Source organism: Zonotrichia leucophrys, chromosome 2, assembly GCF_028769735.1.
Source record: "Zonotrichia leucophrys gambelii isolate GWCS_2022_RI chromosome 2, RI_Zleu_2.0, whole genome shotgun sequence".
Classification (NCBI taxonomy): Eukaryota; Metazoa; Chordata; class Aves; order Passeriformes; family Passerellidae; genus Zonotrichia; species Zonotrichia leucophrys.
In genome coordinates this window covers 126,770,798-126,790,884 of record NC_088171.1, presented here as the reverse complement: position 1 = coordinate 126,790,884, position 20,087 = coordinate 126,770,798, and the positions used below count along the sequence as shown (strand labels likewise).

The 20,087-nt window shown below is 36.7% G+C and overlaps 1 protein-coding gene across 1 annotated transcript in view; it reads right to left on the bottom strand.

Moving 5' to 3' along the window:
* ANGPT1 (angiopoietin 1) overlaps positions 1 to 19,767 on the bottom strand; it is a 151,904-nt gene extending 132,137 nt beyond the window's left edge. The window contains exon 1 of the mRNA XM_064703566.1: positions 19,209 to 19,767. Coding sequence (XP_064559636.1) covers positions 19,209 to 19,505 — 297 coding nt within the window. The 5' untranslated portion in view covers positions 19,506 to 19,767. The remainder of the gene's footprint in view (positions 1 to 19,208) is intronic.
* Positions 19,768 to 20,087: the final 320 nt, after the last annotated feature.

The following is a 20,087-nucleotide window of genomic DNA, read 5'->3' as shown; positions in this document are numbered from 1 at the left end:
CAGCATGCTGACATGCTATTTGTAATTGCTTTAACATCATACCCACTTTCAACCAAGCCAGCCTTGTTGAAGACAGATTTTTTTCACATTTGTAATGCAGTTAACTAATGTTCTTTCTGAAGTCACTATAAGGAGATTCTGTGACAATAAATAATGAACAAAATGTGATAAAAGTATTCTTCCAAAATGTATTTTAAGTCTGTCAAAATTGCAGATGTTTTCAGTTTTATTCAATATCCTTCATTTACAAAATATGTGAATTCCTAGATGGGACATAATCCTTTTTACATCATAATTCAAGACAATGTGCTCAAGTAATGTTAATTATTTAATGATGCCAAACTTTCTTTGGATCATGTGTTGAAATAAGAGTAAATGTAAATTTTTCAGCCTCTCCCAAGTATGGTGAATATCTGAAAGGAAAATTGACATCACCAGAAGCCACTGAAGCTTTATCTCCAGATGAAAGCTGACCTTTAGTAACTCTCAAAATCTCCTTTGCTAGTAGCAATCACCAATTTGAAGTGTGTTTACCTCTCCCAGGTCCACTTCTCAGCATAGCTCTTTGTACCAAGGAACTTAATCATGTTTGGAAGCCCTCATTTCTAGCTGCTATTTTTTCATCCTTTAGGGTGTTGCCCAAAGAAGGGATCTTGCAGCTGTCTATGAATCTCTTGGGCAACAAATGCAAAACATAAAAGTAGGAAAAAAAATAAAAAACAAGCATTCATTGAAGTTAGTGACAATTTAATTCAAAAATATGCTTGGAACCATATGTTCAAAATTATGTGTACATATGCAAAAGAAAACAATGCCTGTTCTGCTTCTAGTTACATTTTGTTGAACTCAGGCATGCTGTACAAATCTACAATAAACAGAAACAGAAACAGAAAAAGAGCAGTGGATATTCCAGTAATCAGAACTGGAAAAAATGAAATTAATAAAAATAAAACTAATATTAATATTCCATAGCTCTGATTACATAAAGAATGCTATAAAAATATAGATAATCCCTCACGTCCACACAAAAGCTGTTTTTTCTGTTGCAAGAAATATTTGAGATATTGGTAGTAGACCTGTTAATTTTTTTTAGTTGAAATGTAGTCTACAATTTTTCAGACATAATAACATTGTTCCTTGAAATTTTCTTATCATTCTTTCTTCCCACCAAAAATTTGATATGTTTTCTACTCAACAGCTCAATAATGTCTTCACTGCTGACATTCCTTACATTTTTACCAAACCTGCTTGTTCTTATGCAATTTTATGTATTTTAATAAATTGTTACCTTACATGCTATGCAAGAGAGATGACAATGGCTTGACCTAACGGGCTAAAACTTCTAACTTAGAAGACATTTGAAAAACTGTCAATCAAGCCAAAGTATACTATTTTAAATATTTATATGAACACAGCTTTTCTAAGACCTTCAGTAGAAGACGTGTGAACATATAGAAAGAATCAGGTAAAATAGTACACAGAATAACAAATTTAGAAATATGCACATAACAGCAATATATAAAAACACAGTGCTTTGCTTGGTGTGTCTGATAATTCACACCATGTGGGCTTAGGCAAATAAGAGGCAACATGGATTCATATAAAAAATCAATTAAATATCCACTTTTCCACAATTATTTGTTCTGCAATGAATAATATTTTGCCTCTGATAAAAAATATTTATCATAAAACATTAGAAGAGTGTTGAAAAAATTGATCCAAAGCTTTGTGTAGAGAGTAACCCCTTTAGAAATGTTCATACTGTGTAAACATTTTGTAACAAACTCATCTCTCTTATTCATAGTAACAGAATCATTTAGGCTGGGAAAAACCTTTAAGACCATCAAGTCCAACGATTAACCCAGCACTGCCAAATCCAGCAATAAACCATGTCCCTAAGCACCACATCTACAGTTTTAAAGACCTTCAGGGATGGTGACTCAACCACTTCCCAAAACCAACTGTTCTAACTACTAAAGTTATAATATAATAATATTTTTATTGTCTTTTACAGCAGTAGCCAGATTTAGTTCTAGCTGTGCTTTGGCCCCTCTAATTTTCACCCTACAGAACCTTATGACATCATTGTAGAGCTTCTGAGTGGCCTGGCCCTTCTTCCATAGGCCAGAATCTCTCCTTCCTTAGTTCCAGCCAAACCTCTCTGTTCAGCCACTGCCTCATCTTTCTGCATGTGTCACCTGACAAACAGAAATAGATGCGAAATGGTTTGGTATTTCCATGCGTGGGTTTTGTTGAGGATTTGCTGCTGTGTCACAGCATTGCTCCTTTGCACATCAGGGCTGGTCTCTTCAGAAATACAAAAATGGCCATTTTAGAAATTGAGTGAGACAAGGAAATAGCAGGGATGTGTGCAGGAGGTCTGACCAGTTTAATTTTCATTCCAATGAAGTAGTCCAATTCATCAAGGAGGCATCAAGATGCATTGAAAATGAGGTTTTAGAGCAAGCGTGAACATCCAGAAGCCTACCTGATTTAAATCAAAACCATTCCACTAACCTTGGTTGAGCAGCATAGACTTAAACCTATTTCATGCTATGAAATTAGCCTACAGAACCCAAATTTTTAGACAGCAGTGGGAGGAGTAACGTGAGAGAAGTTGGATATTTACCTGTCTGTATTAGTGTGGCGCATTAAAATAGCTATCATATAAAAACTGGAGCTACCACAGGTCTTAGTTTATTGTTGGCTGTACTTAGGTTTCTGAAGGGCCTAAAGGCACATTGGCTTGTAGCTTGTGTACCTTGGGTTGCCCAGTGGGTAATAATAAGAAAATTACTGCCACCTCCAAGCTTTCTGGGTATTATGAAGCTTTATTCTAACACTTCTAAACATTTCTAAAATGTGTTGGGATCCTGACCACAGAAGGTTGTAGAAGTATGGTCAGTCGTTGCCATTCTTTAAAAAGGAATGCAAGACTGTAAAGCAACCATGGAAACTCCGTCAATATTGAGAGAGCTATAACAGGTTTATACAAGGAGCTTACAGCAATAACACTACTTCTTTCATAGGGCCAGAAATTTAACCACCAGAGTTAGATATTCATTCTTGATGGCACTGAAATTGCTTGAGTTCTGCCTTTGAAATCACTACAGCTGATATTTCTAGCTAGAATCTTTATTTATATCAGAATATTTAAGTAAAGCATTTCCAGTCATCTGAAATGTAAACATTACAATATTTTTTTCTCAAGTTTTTTTTTTATTCATTTTGTAAATGTTGTTTAAAGCTAAAAATCCTGTGAATGTTTACTGCAATGAAATTTCATTTCTGCTAAAAAAAAAGAAGTGTTCCTTCTCCACTATGTTGCATTTAATGCATAATATTCAGCTGTCATAAATTGTGAAGGACAAGTGATTTTTATCTACATTCTGTAATTAAAAAAAATACTGAAAAGCTGCATTACTTGCTTCCATGCAATAATACCACAGAATAATTTCTGGATTTAAGAACTAGGCAAACAATTTTATTCCATGCACAAATGGTATCCCAAACAATGGCAATAACAGTCAAATTTTGTTTGGAAACTATAGCTTTAATAAACAATTTTTCAAAAAACACCTCATAAAGGAATCATAGACATTAATCTTCTTAGTTGTTATCAAAGACAGTACAAGCTTAAAACATGAGCAGGTTAAAAATTCAAGCAGAGAGGTCATTTATGGGGAGGGACACTCAAGCAGCCCTTACAATTTCTGTAAATTTTATCTTGTGACCTTCACAGTAAGATTTTTTTTTCTCACTATGCTGCAGTGTAGAAGCACAAAACTAAAGTGTATGTGGGCTTGATGACTGGTATATGGAATTAAAAGACATCTTTCTCATAAGAAGCCAGAGGGATGACATAAAACTTACCAAATCAGAAATGGAGACTCCAGCAAGTTCGGGAAGAAAAGCACTCCTGGTTCTCAGGGCATCTCTGCCCAGGGGAATTGTGGCTGCCCCATCCCTGGAAGTTTTGAAGGCCAGGTTGGGTGGGGCTTTGTGCAAACTGGTCTAGTGGAAAATGCACCTGACTGTGGCTGTGGGGCTGGAAATAGATGGTCTTTAAGATCCTTACCAACATCAAAGTTTCTATGACTCTAACATCCAGATATGCATTTCCAGTACATCACTAAACAAAACACTGGACTGTTATCATGTGTTCAATTGATAAAATCAGCAGGCTTCTACAAAGTGATTGCCTTAGGGCTAACTTGGGTGAGAGTAGAATCAGGTTCTGGTATTATCTTGGTGTATGAAGGAGAAGCCTAAATGTAGTATTTGTGTACAGCCACAGCACATGGATGTATTTTCTAGCAAGAAAAGGGATGCACTGTTTTGGTGTCCTCCTGTTTATCTGGAAACAGTTGCTTCTGCTGTTCCTTTTTTTCCTTGAAGATAGAAAGAATATGCATGTGGAATGTTGTTGATGTAGAAAAGATCATGCAAACTGTCCCCACTGAACTAGAGGCATCTGAGTTCAAAGAGAACTATTTGTAACTTTTCTTCCAATGCCCTGGGTTTTAGTTTAATTAAGAAAAATAACTTTTAGCTGGCTAATTTAGCTCATGTGAAAGAGGAAAAAAAATCAATCTGCGGATTTTATCAGCAGGAAAATGTTTTCCAGTGACATTTCTTTCAGTTCTTGAAAAAAATTAAAATTTTTAAAAGAAAATTAAGATTAGTTTATAAACAAATAGATAAAAAAGAGAGAGATTACATTATTTAACTAAGAATTATAGCCTCTTGGCTGAAAACCACAGCATTCTGGTTTACAGTTGCTCTGTACCATGAGGCTGTTGTTACCTGAGGTCTCAAGACCTAAGATTGGAGAGTCTCTATTTTAGGAGTTTGGAGAGTTTTCTATTTTAAGATATTTTGGAAAAAAAAAAAAAAACAATCCACCCTAAGCCACTTCCGGATTGGCTTCAGCAAAAGAAACACAAAAAATTACTCAAATGTCCATTAGATGCCAGATAGAATCCAAGACTAGGTTTAAATTAAGATAATCTGCCTGCTTGAGTGCTTCTGTCTCAACAAGTATCTCAATTCTTCTTTGGCATTTTAAAGGACTGAAAGGAAGAATAGTGAAAAAAAAAGGTAAGAAAAGTTGTTTTTATGTTCTTTTTGACATGAAATAAAAAGGAAATACTAAAAATATCTCTATAAAATTATTCTTATGAGATGTACCTCATGATCCCCCTTTCAGGCCTGGAGAGTGCTTGGAGTAGGCTGGATGCATACTAAAAGCTGTACACTAAATCCTATCCTCAAATGAACAAATATCTGAGCTTGTCTGCTTCTCACAGGCTGGACTTGAGTCCTCTTCTTTAAGCTATAGCAGCTTGATATTGGATTGTTCCACTGATGCCAGTGATTACATTATTTCTAACTTATGTTGTTGTTCCAGAGCTTTCTAAAGGTGTGTGTTTGTTTGTTTGTTTGATTGATTATTATAAAACTGCCCCTGCTCACAAATTTAGTTGGTATCTTTCTAGGTGTGTGGAGGAAAGGACTGGCCGGGGATAGAGTCCATGCTATCATTTCATATCTCGCTGTGGTACCCCACAAATTCATGTTGACACAATGCAATGATTGTAGAGCATATTGTGAGGAAGCACGTCATCCATTTTTTTGCCTCTGATTTTCTATAAATAACAGACTTCAGTCTCCATGGGTGCCAGGCTAGTGTTTTGCAACATACCACTCCAACCCTTTAAAATTCCTCCTGACCATCTGGGAATTTCCTGTTCTGCCAAACAGATTTGCCTGGATAGTACTGGCGTTTGTCTCTCTCTCACTAGAGAGAAATCCCCTTATGTTAAGGCAGAAACCTTTTGATGTTTGTGAACCCAGATAGCTGGTACCAAAAGTTAACCTGGAACTTCTGAAAGTGACAGGAAAAGGAGAAAGGATAGAGTCAGGTTAAGTTGGGTGGGCCTGAGGTTGGGAAAACCCCTTTTGGGAAGAGAAATTGAGCTTAGTTTTTTCCTGCTGATTCACTGTGAGCAGCATCAGGCCAAGCTCCATATGGATACATTAACATCACACTCCAAGTGAGAGTCAAGACCTTTTTCCCAGTTTCTAATCCTCTGGAGAGTCTTTAATGATAATAGTTTGGGTTTGCAGACTGTGTTGAAAACCTCCTTTGAGTTTATGTTCCCATAGAAAATTACTAGTTTTTCTAATTGAATTTTTTTGGTAAGATCTTATGATAACAACACCTAGAAAATATAATAGCAATGCCAAGCCTAAGAGAAGCAAAACCAAAATTAATATCCATTGTGATAGAAAAAACACTGAGCAACTCTGACTTAGGTTGTCTCAAAATATAATATCTCTCTATTCCATTATGAGTAGTATTCTAAAAATAGTCTTGCTTCAGCTTTCTTGTATACTTTCTGAATGATTGTACTATGGAAGTGAAAGCATGACAGCATTCAAAACCATGCTGATAGAAGTAACACTCAGCTGTCATCTTGAAACTTAAGAATAATGAAAATGGGAAATATACACTAAAACACATTTTCAGTGTCCCATCATGGTGAGTTATAGCCCAGAGAAAAAATAAAAACAAAGACAAAACCAAACAGGACTAATTCTAGTGATGAACAACCAGAGTTTTGATCATGATTTCAGGAGCTTTGTATGATTTTGTCAGAAAAATAATGAATAAAAATGTTGAAGTAGTCTTTAACAGTTCACATAAAAAAAGATGTCACACTTGGTACATATTTTATGGATCAAGAATTCATGTCTTAACTTCATGCCCATAACAGTGCAACAAAAACATTTTCAGTCTTGCTCAATTCTGCTTCCAGGAAATACCCCAGGGGGTGAGTGGCCAAATTACTAGATGTTTCCAAGATGCGTTGGAGTTCTAAATCCTGGCTCAAGGAAACTTTTTTCTTCTTCATTTTTTCCCTCTTACTTCTAGGGTTTGTAAGGCAGTTTTTTTGTGGGAGCTATTAAGGTAACACACAACAAATGCTCTTACTGGTTTAGCACTAAAGAAATACAATCCCTAATCCTAGCTTTAAAACTGAATTCTTGACAAGTTCTTTTATTTCAGTCCATATTTAATTTTATTAATATTTTTTACTGTTGGTACATCCATTTTACTTTAAAAGTCAATATATAAATATGCTGAATAAACAGTTAAATACTAAATTTATTCCTGTTTGTATAGTGGCTTGTTCAGCATGTGACATAATGGTTATCATGCATTAGCAAAAAAAAAAAAAAAAAAAAAAAGGTATTTAATGATAGATGTTTATTTAAGTAAGCTGTACAAGGAATTATAATTCTCCTTTTATTGAACTTTGTGTCAGTGTTCTCTATAAAAGTCTCTGGACTTCTCATTCTCACCCACTTATCCAAAAGAATAAAATATACATGTGCTTGTTCAGTGCAACAGAGGAATTCCAACTCAGTTCTACCTCCAGCTGAAGTCCGTGAAAAGTAGCTATGTCCTTGTCCTAACACTCCAATTGTGAAATTAAAACAATTTATTTTACTGGGTTAAAGCTTGCCTCATGAATATTTGAGGCATATATTCATATGCCTCATTCATAGTCCACATTTGAGGACCCTTGAAGCATTTGAGGTCAAGTTCTTAGATCCTGCAAAATTTAAAGTTGGCAAATTTGGGCAAATGCCTTTCCAATATTCCTGACCTCTAGCTCATCATCATAAACTGTCCAGGGTGCTTGCTGGATGCAATTAAATTGTTTCTTCCCTTAATGGTATAAGCAGCAACCACAAACACTGCTTATGAGTTCATAACTGATAGCTGAGGGCATTCCTGGTGACAAAGTGACACATTAGCTACAACCTGTAATGGCCCACATGGCATTTGAGTTCCATTCAGCATTTCAGCCTGGGATGCATTTTAGATATACCTGGATAACTAGCAAAATTTGGAGAATTTCTGGTTTCCTCATTAAAACATGATGCTGAGCATCTTCTCTTACTTGCTTTTATATTCTTAAGTTTCGAAAAAGAATTTTCTTGTTATTTAAAAAATGGAAATCTTAATTTGATTATGATGAGTTTTCCTTCAGCAAGCTTTACTACTGCTGAAATACACAGTATTATGACATTTGTAGGGCCACACACCTGTAAATAGTTTACATCTGCATTGTTTCAGGACATTTTACTGAACACAGTGCTGAATACCAAAGAAATTTCTCAGTCTTTTCTGTCACATCAGGACAAGGTACCTGGTTGTGTGTACTTTAGTGATAGGTTGGTACCTTGGCAGTCACAAATTTGTGGATTGTATCATTTACCCTCCTAGGAATTTTTAATCAAATCTTCTATCAACCTCAAATGGACAGACTTCTTGCTCCGAAGCACCACCCTCACCTCCCACCTTATATTTAGCCTTTTCTATATCTCTCTGGGTCCCTTACACTTTGCCTGAGCTGACCCTCCCTAGACTGATGGTCCACAGTTAGAAACTGAGTCATCAACACCAAGACATTTTGTTTCCAATTATTATTGAATTAATTCTGCTGTAATCATCTTTTACTTTTAACAATAATCTTATGGTACATGGCAAACGACTCTTCCCTTGTGTGCCTCTGCAAATACAGTTGTCTTGTTTATGCTTCCCTGCATAAAACTTTGGTATTGTAACAGGTAAAAACAGTTCTTTTAACAATTGACACAAAGGCAGAGGCTCTAATGGTTAAGCTGTGGGATGTCATGGAGGTCAACGATGTCAGAGGAGTATACAAAAGAATATTTATTGCATCAGCCACAATTCCTAGAAAAGCCGAGAGATCCAATTGGATCATTCAAGAAAAATGTGAAGACAAACAACCTTAATCATCGCCTCTGTATTTCACAGGCTAAAGTGATAAAGAATTTTGCAGTCCATATCTCCTCCACACAAAAATAGCAACACAGAAAAACCTTCTAGCAGAGCATTGATGGCCTTTCCCATTGACAGAAGTGAAGCAGGAAAGATAGGTGGCCCTTGACCATTTATCTCTACTGTGGTAAGTCACACATAGAGTGAATTTTGAAGTTTTAGCCAAGGAACAAAGGGGAATAGTTCATTCAGGAAGAGATTAGATCATGTCTTTGAGCAATGTTCCTTCTAAGCAGATCCTCAAAATTCCAGGCACAGCACCAAAGGCTTCATGGTTTGGGGGTTTCCCATTACTCTGTTGATTTGCTGATGTGGCCTAGAATGCTACTGGAATTTCCTGATGAGTTAAGACTGGGAAGGGTAAATATTTAACTATGATACAAATAAATATACTTGATACTTAAATGATAAAGGCAGAGATCTAAATCCTCATTTCTGTTACTTTTATCTGCATATGAATGCCCAATTTTTGAAAGGCTGCAGCAGTCTTTGAGTTCTTTGGTGTTGCAGGAGACTTCAAGGAAACAGATTTTATATGAAGCATTTCTCTGAGATTTCAGAAATAATGAGTAATTTCTGCACAAGATTTTCAATTTAAAAAAAAACCACATTTTTTAGGAATAGTACTCTGACAGTGGTAGTGACATAATTATTTGAAGATCCTTCCTTCCTGAGACACAAATGCATGACTCATAAGTGAGAAGAGAAAGACGTGTAACTGACTCTATGATTCACCCTCACTGTTACCCACACACTGAACTGATGGCAGAGTTTTAAAGAAATTATTTAATACAGTTTTCTTTCCTTCAAAATACTTCTGCATGAGAACTAAAATTCCCAGAAAATAAATACTGCTAAAGCAACTCAAAGCTGAATATATGAAAGTGAAAATCAGCACTGTTAAACAGAACCATGGGTGTTGTAATACAAATTCAAATATTCATTCAATACATTGCCTAGAAAAAGAAAACAAAAATATATATCAGTTAACAACAAATAAGTTATTTTTTCCTAAATCTGCACTGTGCAACACCATACTTGCCAGCAAGAGATTCCAAAAGAAAAAAACGCTTTTATAAACATAGGCTGACAACTTTAAAACATTCATAAATAATATGATCCAGAGGGCAGGCAAGTCCACAGCAATCTTGAAGATAAATGAAAATGCATCTCTAGAGATTGTACTAGGACTTCTCCTTTGATTTTTGCAGGTATTTAAAATATGTTCTGTGCATTTGGAGTGTAGAAAGGTGAAATATTAAAATACATGTCAAAATATTGAATGTACATATCAAGAATCTGATTTTTTTTTTTTCACCTACAATCAGGACATAAGAATCCCCCTTTAAAGAATTAATGGCCTTTGGTAATGACTCAAAGTTTGCTGTAACATTTAAAATAGTGGGCAGGACCACTCACCTGCCTCAAACTCAGTGCTTTTCTCTGAAACCTTGCAAGTTACATCTGCAGTTTTAGGTTGGTGTATCACAGAACGGGAAGCTAAAAGACTGACTGCTAACAGTATTATCCCTAAGACTTAAATTTTGTAACTTAAATCTTTAAAAAAAAAAAATGTCTTGCATATAGAAAGCCTTTAAGGGAAGTTCAGATGTGAAAGAAGGAAGGATCAGTCTATAAATGGCGCATCAGCCTGCAGTAGAAATCATTTTTAGATTCAAAACTGATTAGCACCAATATGATCATCTGTGTTCTAGTGTGAAAGAAGCCATGCTGTCAAAACCAGACAAATTACCTTCTAAGGTTGTCTGCTCATACTCCAAATTTTCTCCCATAGTTCTTTAGTCTTGCCTAATTTCATCCTGGGAGGAACGCCCAGAGTTTATCTTATCTCTACTGTGATCTCTCAAGCCTCCTTGGTATAAGAGGAGAAGAAAGAATACCAGTACCCAAATTCTCAGGCAGAACAGAATCAGAAGAAAATTCAGCTAACTGGATCAAGTTAATTTTTGTTGTTTCCATACACTCCTGCGTCAGAAGGAATGCCTGGTACCTCTGTCTGCAACAAGACAACTAGAGACAACATGACAGACAAATGGCAAGAATTTAAAAATAAAAATCCCCAGAAGAAGTGATGAAAAATTATAGCTATACACCTCTGCCATGTTTCTATTAAAGAAGCAGATGTCATGCATGCACGGAGCACAATCAGGTTTGTCTTGCAACACAGGCACATGTAAGGACAGAAATGTGCCTGGGATGGGGAGAACAAAAGTCCAATACTTCTTCCAGGATACATGAAAATTCCTGCTTCATATACATTCTGGAAGGAACAAAAGTAAATGTGCTTTTGTAAAATGTTTTTTCAGCAATGCAGCTGGAAAATTGTTCACAGAGAATTAATGCATGTACAACAAACAAGATTTTATCTTGCTACCAAGTTGTTTTTTTTTTTTAAGCCAACAGGTCATTTTGAGAACAACAGATTGATAGCATGTACATTGGTATAAAACATGAAAATGGATTTAAGACACAACATTTAAAAAAAGATTTCCAAGTATCTTAAAACCAAACACTCCAAAGACCAAAATGCATATATGTGTGCAGACACTCATGCTCCAGACTCAGTTGTTGAAGGGAAAGAAATTTTACAGACTTCTTAGAGAGCTTTTCATCATCCACTTTTTACTTACAGATCTTCTACACAGATTTTCCAACATTTTACATGGACTTTCAGCCTATTTCTCTCTCCTTTAAGAAAAGATTAGTAACACAGATCATATGATTCATCGCATACTATCATATAACAGACCTTTAAATTACCTCTCCTAAAGACACACCTATTCCACCACAAAACTAGCATAGTTCTCTTACTCTTACCCTTTTTCTTATTATTTCTTTTTCTTATTTTTTTTCATTTCTCCTCCTAGAAGCTAGTCAAGAAAGTTTAAGAAATTTCCTTCAAGGTAGCTCCATGGCCTTGAATACAGATCTTCTATATGACTTCCTCTAAGCAATTACTGCATTATCTTAAACAATTTTTGGTGGGTTTGTTCCATTTAAATTGGAAAGCAAATCATTTATATAGTGTAACTTGAGCATCTTTCTAGCTGACCCTGTACCTGTCTTGCATTGACCATCTGCATCATATACATGTTCAGTCCTGAGCGTAATTCACTGTTAGGTCTTGTTTAGACAGGAAAGTTATGCTAGTTTGATTTGTATCAGTTTTAAACAGGGATAATTAAACTGGTGCAAGTCCCTGATTAGAATTCTTATCCCAGTTGAGTAGAGACTTACACTGTCTTAGATTAACCTGATTCCTAAGACAATGAAGAGTGAATCTTGATCTTTGTGCAGAAATATTAATGAGAATGCAGTGCAAATGTGTAACAATTTATGGCACTTCTAAGTTATCCTTCCAAGTGAATATTCACCACCCTGGTGTTTCATAACACTGTCTAAAATATGCACATGTGGTTGCAGAAAAATAATCTTGTGTTAAGTACAGCTTGTTTCATAAAAAAAAGTTTTTTTCTAAGAAATATGAAACTATTTCAATTTCCTTTTCCTGATCAAACTTCAACCCCTTAACAAGAGAGGAAATTCTTATGCTACTGGGAAGGCTTTTACATCAGGGCTGTTTATTCAAGACACTTGGGCTGCTGGTGTTAAAGATGAGTTCACAGCAAACTTAAACCATTATGCTGGTTCTAGAAGGTCCTCATTTACTAGCTCTTCCTTGTCTGCAATTGTTGTAAATACAGGCAATAAGACTGAACTAAGCTAAACTGTAAATTGACATGAATAAAAGTAGACCGTTAAGTATCTTCACCTTTCAGATTTCGCTTGCAACAGGTCATGCAAACGACTGCAGTTTTGATAAACATAAGTTTATCCAAAATTTTTGTTAATTTTGGCAAATTAACAAAATTAATTTTTATTAATAAACATTTAATTTTGTTAATTGACAAAAATAAACATTAGCACTGAATAACGAGGTATTCCTCACTGGTCATGTACAGATAGATACAGGTTGGAGCAGCAGCTTGATGAGTTTACAATTTCCTAGCAGTCACAAGTGAAGTCCATACTGCAGGCCTGGACAGAAGTAAAGCTTAAATCCATCACACTAAACTGGGGTGTTTAAATCAGTAAGCAAGCTGCTCAGGATTTTCCTGGGGTCAGTGAAGAGAAACAGGGACTTCCACAGAACTGTTCAGATGCCTGAGTCTTCCTCTGGGCTTGCTACTGTCTCTTGACACAGCACTAAGAGATTCCCCACAGCAAAGAAAAAACAATATGGGTAACTGGCATTCTCCTGAAGAAGCTGGCAGCCAGTGACTTGGACAGGTGCACTCTGAGTTAAAAACTGGCTCTAAGACTGGGCCCAGAGTGTGATAGTGAATTCTATTTCCAGCTAGTGGCCAGTCACTCATGCAGTCTCCAAGGTTCAGTATTGGGGCCAGCTCTATTTAGCAACTTTTTTAATTAACTGGATGAGGGGATCGAGTGCTTCCTCAGCAAGTTCACAGACTGCACTAAGTGGAGTGAGAGTGTCGATCTGCTGGAGGGTAGGAAGTTTCTGCAGAGGGATCTGGACAGGCCGAATCTGTGGACCAAGGCCAACTGAAGAAGGTTAAACAAGGCAAATTTCTGGGTCCTGCCCTTGGGTCACAACAACCCCCTTCAGTGGGAACAGTGCCTGGAAAGCTGCCCAGTGGAAAAGGACCTGGGGGTGCTGGTTGACAGCTGCTGAATGTGAGCCAGGGCATGTCCAGGTGGCCAAGAAGATGCCAATGGCATCCTGGCCTGGATCAGTAATAGGGTGGCAAGCAGAATTAGTAAAGTGATTGTCCTGTACTGGGCACTAGTGAAAGCACTCCTTGAATGCTGTGTCCAGTTTCAGGTCACTCAATTCAAGAAAAACAGTGAGTCTCTGGAGCAGGTCCAGAGAAGGGCAACAAAGCTGGTTTAAAGATCAGTTTAAAAAAGTGTTTAAAGGTAAGTTGCATGAGAAGCAGCTGAAGGAGCTGAGGTTGTTTAGCCTGAAGAAAAGGAGGCTAAAAAGGGACTTTATCATTCTCTACAATTATGTGAAAGGAGGTTGTAGTGAGGTGGGGTTGGTCTCTTCTCCTGAGCAGCAAGTGACAGAACATGAGGAAATGGCCTCAAGCTGTGCCAGGGGAGGTTCAGGTTGATGTCAGGAAAAAAGTTCTTAATTGAAAGGGTGGTTAAGCATGGGAACAGGCTGCCCAGGGAGCTAGTGGAGTCACTATCCAGGAAGGTGTTCAAGAAATGACTGGATGTAGCACTTAGTGCAATGATTTAGTTGACATGGTGATGTTTGGTTCAGAGGTTGAACTTGATCTTGGAAGTCTTTTTCAACCTTAATGATCCTATGATTCTATAAATCTAAGTTTGGGTGGGATGATGCAGACCTGACATACCCAACCTCATTACTTTTCCCCCAGTGGTGTTTTTTTTCTCCCCAGGACACACAGCACTGTAGGAGTAGTTTGCTTGGTTGAATGGGAACAATGAGTTCTCAGCACTCTGAAAATTACGTAGCATTTGCTGTATATCAGTTTCATCTAGAAAAGCTCTCAGTGCTCCAAATGAGATCTCCCACTGGGCATCTCGGTTGGACAATTCTGATGACTAATAAATGTAATATTTTATTGTTACCAGAAATTTCCTAATTATGGCCGTCATCACTGTAAATAAACACATTCAGTTCCTACTGAACATTATGATAAAGCCTTCCCTCCAAGCATGGGAAATATTTTTTTAAGTAATTTGCTACCAAATGTGGCAACATGTGAAAATGTCCTTGAGTCTAATTCCCTGATTCTTCTGCTTCCAAAAAAAAAAGCTTAATTGCCAAATAAATTATTCTCCAAGAATGTAAAGTTTTCAGGCATTTCCACATTTGAAGTATTGCCTCTTTCTTGTGAGTATATCAGAATATTCCAAGGACTTGAGCAATTTGACTAACAGAGTTTTGAAAAGCAGGCATGTTCTTGGCCAATAGATTTTTGGGGGAATATAAGCAATTTTGGATTTACACTCAAACATTAATTTTCTTGGAGCAAGTTTATTTCCATCAAGTTATTTTTACTCCTTAAATTTGGATTTTTTACAGATATACTTGCTCATTGAGAAGTACACTAAGAAATCCCACTAATTTGTATTCCACCCTTTGTTTCACAACATTTGTGGGAACTGCACTTCAAATATCACTAGAATGAGGCTCTCCTTTGGATATGAGAATTCATTGACTCCAAAGCAAAAGGGAGAACCCAGATTAATACACAGCTCTGTTAGTAATGCTCATACATGCAGAATAGCAGATTTCAAATCCATTGACCACCTTGTGTTTGTGGGAGTTTCCAGGAGTTCATAATGAATCTCCTGGTTGCATTTGACATCCAAATATCATGTGAACTTTTAGGTCACGTTACATTGCAAAATGCCCAATGAAAGATAATTATAAATAAAATGGAATTTTTAACATTTCTTGTAATAGTTCAACCCATGAAAATTGCTTTCTTAATATGAAAAAATTTTCTGTCACATTTTCACTCAGCTTGCTGTGTCGTATTTCCTCTCTGCTTCACAGCAAGAGTGACAGACAAGGGATTTTCCCATCTTCAGCAAAGTCCAAGTCAAAAAAAATAAAATCCAAGTCAAAAATCAGCCATTCCACACATATAAGCATATTATATTTTATTGCAGAAAAAAACAGTTAAGCCCTGATGGTAAAGACAGCACAAAGGGACAGTGGAGTCTCAGCACACAGTATCAGACACTGGCCTTTCCAAAAGCCATGTGTTTCTACATAATGTCTGGCCCTCTCAAAACCTAGATCTCTTACCTGCTTAAAACCTCGGTGAGCACTTGTGTTGTTACTGTTGCAAAATAAGGAAGTCAACAAAGACCACAAAAATAATTTTGTTGATTTATTCTGAGAATGAACCTTAGACTATCAAATGGTTACAGATATCCCAGAAAAACTACTCATAATTTGTTTCTTTAATGACTGAATAAAGATAATAATTTCATACTTCCTTGGTTGTAGATGGTGAATAACAGAAGTTTGAAGGGAAAGAAACTGAGTTATGGCTGCTTTTTTTTGCTTTTTTTTTTTTTGTTTATCTACCTTCTTGTAATACTTGTATGTGTTAACTTCTAATAGTATACTATCATTAAGCAATATTTTTAAGCTTTTATAGTACTCTGCTTAAATAATGAGCTAGAAGAAAAGAAGCAGTGGATCATGTAAAACTCACTCATTACTGTTATAACAATTGTTTCTGCCATTTAGATGTCAGGAAAAGTATATGAAACACTCATCTATAGAGCTATCCTGAATGTACACTGAGTCCATCAATACTGTAAGTTCAGCAAGCCAACAGCAACTTCCTAAGCAAGACATGATGATAACATTTCATGTAACTCCTCTTTGGCAATCCTTAGACACTGCAACTAAATACCAAAGAGTGTCACGTGAGCCAGCCAGTTACTGCAAGAAAGAAAATGTGATGAACTGTTTGTTTTGAACTATCAGTATAAACATATTGCAGAAATGAAACCCAAGCTTAAACAATGGGGAAAGTTATCCGGTATTAAAATAAACAGTTCTAGGAAAATCTCTAAAAATGTTTACCAAGTCATCTTCTTCTGCAGAGTTTCTGTGCAGAGCATTTTGCCATGTCCCTGGTTTTTCAACCAACCCCAGTTACACTGATTATAGATATGCAAATTATAATGGACAAGGCTGGGCCTTAATTGCCTATAATTGGCTCCCCAAGCAAGGGCATTTTTATCCACAATCAAGCTTGTAGATCATCAAAGAAGCAATTGTGCATTAAGAAAATAATTTTTTTAACAGAAAAGTATACTTGTTTTGCTTCTAAAAATCCGATAGTTTGGATATTAAATAACAATTTTAAATTAAAATTTAGGGAAGCCACGATTCTTACAAAACTTCACAGTAAGTATTTTTCAAATATCACAGAAAGTATTTTTCAAACATTACAGAATGAAAGTGTAGGTGCACTGCCTGTGCTGAATGTGCTCAGAAAATAATTCCCTTTGCCAAACATTGTCTATGTAAATTTTTATTGGAAGTTATATATATTACCTGAAATAGGAAATACAACTCCCTTATGTAAATGAGACTATTTCTAAAATTCTTAAACATTCTTTTTGATTATGAGTATTCTCTTCCACTAAAAGACCTGCAACTGTTAATTATTCTTTAGTTCAATCACAGCAGGTGCATTGTAAAAGTGTAGAAAGTTGAGGGGGAAAAATGAATGCAGAGTATAAAAATGAGATGGGAGATACCTACGTAATATATTCATTACACTTGAGCATTATGCAGGTTTTGAAAGGAAATGAGTTATGGCTGAGATGCTTTGTAGTGGCAACAGCAACAAAGCAAATTCAGTATTCAGAGATGATATAAAGGAGCTGCATCAGCCTCATTTGTTCAGAGTGAGACATGGTCCTTCACACAGAGAAACAGGTCCTTTCATTCCAAGGAAAACTGACACATGGGGATACATGCATAATCCCAGTTTTATGCTAACCCCTGGGAGCAGGACATTGGGGGCTGGGAGGGAAAGGAGGAGGGGAACAGTTCTGCCCTCAGCCAGTTTTACAATCATTGCAGAAGAAAACAGTCCTAATATAAACCCCTTTCACTGGGCTTCCTACCTGTTTAATCACTTCCCTCCAAAGTGTGAGAGGACTAACCCTCAGACATTCACACTCCAGAGACTCATATTTCCTCATGATCACTGTGAAACAGTGATCTTAGTTCAGTCTCTAGTGGACAAACACAGAATAAGTTGAGTCTTAGAAGCATGATTCAGCAGGCAATTTCCTCAAGTAAAATCATATGTGAATAAAAACAGAAAACAACTTTCCTCTTTTTAGTGCTTGTCTCAGCCTGCCAAGGCACAGTTAAATAATTTATTTTCCTCTACATAAAACATCCGCTTATTTCCAGCCCTATATTCCCCAAGGCAGATCAAGACATTAAAAAATGAGGGAAGTAGTCTGAAAATTAAATGCTTGGTTATATTTTCTGCACAGAATCTTTTCTCTCTTGCTATGGCCAGATATGCAAGGGAACAAACATAATTTACCAAAAACTTAGGAAATCCTCCCTAAAAATTCTAGTAGAGTTAGGGGGGTGGGGGACCTGTATGTGCTTTTATAACATGTTTATGTCTTATGTACTGTCTGGATGAAACAAAACTTGTAAATGAGATAGGTTATCAGCAACTGCGCTAATATGAAGTTTCAGCCCAGCTAGTAGAGTCATTCGAATTTTATTCATGTTCATTGTAAGTAAGAACTTGTGTTGGAGTTAAATCCTGTATCTCTCGAGTGGGTACATACAGAAGTTTTCTTGTACCAGATTATATGACTAGCTGCATCACTCAATTGTGTAATTTTCTAAGTTTTGCCAGGCTAAAATGGCAGCATGTGAATGGGAATATCACAAATAGCTGTACACAGACTGTTTATTTATTTTAACTGGTCAGCTACCCCAAAGCATTTTCCTTAGCAAGGTATGGATAATATCTGTGTAAGACATAATTTTACACATGTGAGTAATCATGCTGACTGGGACTGTTCATATGAGTGAAATTATTCACATATTTAAGCCTTTCAGACCCAAACTTATAAAAATAATTACTTCTATTAAGTTACTGCAACACCTTGAAACCCATTTTCCCCTTTCTAGGAAAGAATACACATATATAAACACAATTTGAAGCAGGCTGTCAAGACCAGTGTATTCAACATAGTTAAAAATGTTTACTGAGAAGTTTTAGAAGGGTGAATGCCTATATATTTTCCTGTTTCTTTCCAGCAATCAGCTGGGTAGAATAGTATTACAGGATCTGTTTATGGAGGAACAATGATATTCTTAACCCAGTGCCCTTAAATGATGATTTTTTTAAATGCTCCCTTTTGCTGTCACAGTAGCAGGTATCCTGCATGACATCTGAGCTGAATCTGTGAACTATAAGTAGAGCTTATCAGAACTTAGTAAGTTCTGTCCGTAGAGTCCCTGGAGGATTTTTCTGTCCTCCAACTCACATGCATGCATATTTTCTTGAAAAAAAGCCTTAAGAAGTCACATCTTTCAGTAAAGTGAAGAAAATTCAGCTCCCAAAAGCAATGTCACTAGGAAGGGTGCACTCTGGCTAAAACATTTTTCTCCTACACAGCCAAGAACTCTATCAATCCTTATTAGCTCTGTTCTCCTAGAAACTAATGAAAACTTTAAACAGCATAAACATCCCCCAAAGAAATCATTTAGTGAGAAACAAAAAAAAGCAGCACTTACTTTTTGCAGCCACTGAGTGTAATTTTCCATCACATGTTCCAGATGTTGCAGTTTCTGGGAAGAGAAATCCTGTTCCACGTGAGGAGCATCTCTCTGAAGAGCATTTGTGTTGTACTGGTCTGTTGTGCTTTCACGACAGTTCCCGTCCTGTTCTGGCAGAATGAAAGTGTAGGTGCACTGCCCGTGCTGAACCCGGTTAAATCTTCTCCCACTGCCTTCTGGACCCCGACGCTGGTTAGTACAGCCTACAAGAGCAAGAATCACTGCCAGGAAAGCAAAGGAAAAGAAAACTGACATGTTATTATTACTTTCCTTTCCTGCTTTAAGAAAAACTTTTTCTTCCTCTTTCTTTAAATTTGTTCTTAATTTCCCTCAAAGTCTTTAAAGAAGGAGCAGAGCAGCACACTTTAAGAATCAAGCTTGGATAAACTGGCTGTTTTGGTTTTTTTTTTTTTAGAATTTCACTGTGAGGATAGCTTCCTTAGTTAAAATTGGGAATATTTATTGCATAGTAGCTAAGATTTATTGTTTCCTCTCTGTTACAGTCCAGCATGTAGCCTGCTTTAGTCAGCTGCATATGCATATCCCAGTCTCTTTCCCCTACACTATCTGCTGCAGAACTGCTATTTTCTCTCAGGCTTCAGTGAGTTTTATTAAGGTTGCACTTTCAAGCCAAGCTGGAAGCAAGCAGCCTTTCACAAGATGACTTGACAGGAATGCGTGTGTGAGTGCGCCCCTATGCTAAGGATGGCTGATGGCTCAGTACAGAGGGATCATCTTACAAACTGACTGGATGCATGACCTCAATCCTGCATGTCTGCCCAGCCCCTGCTGCACACAACTGCTGGGGGCTTTGGGCGAATTCACGTCAGTTTAATA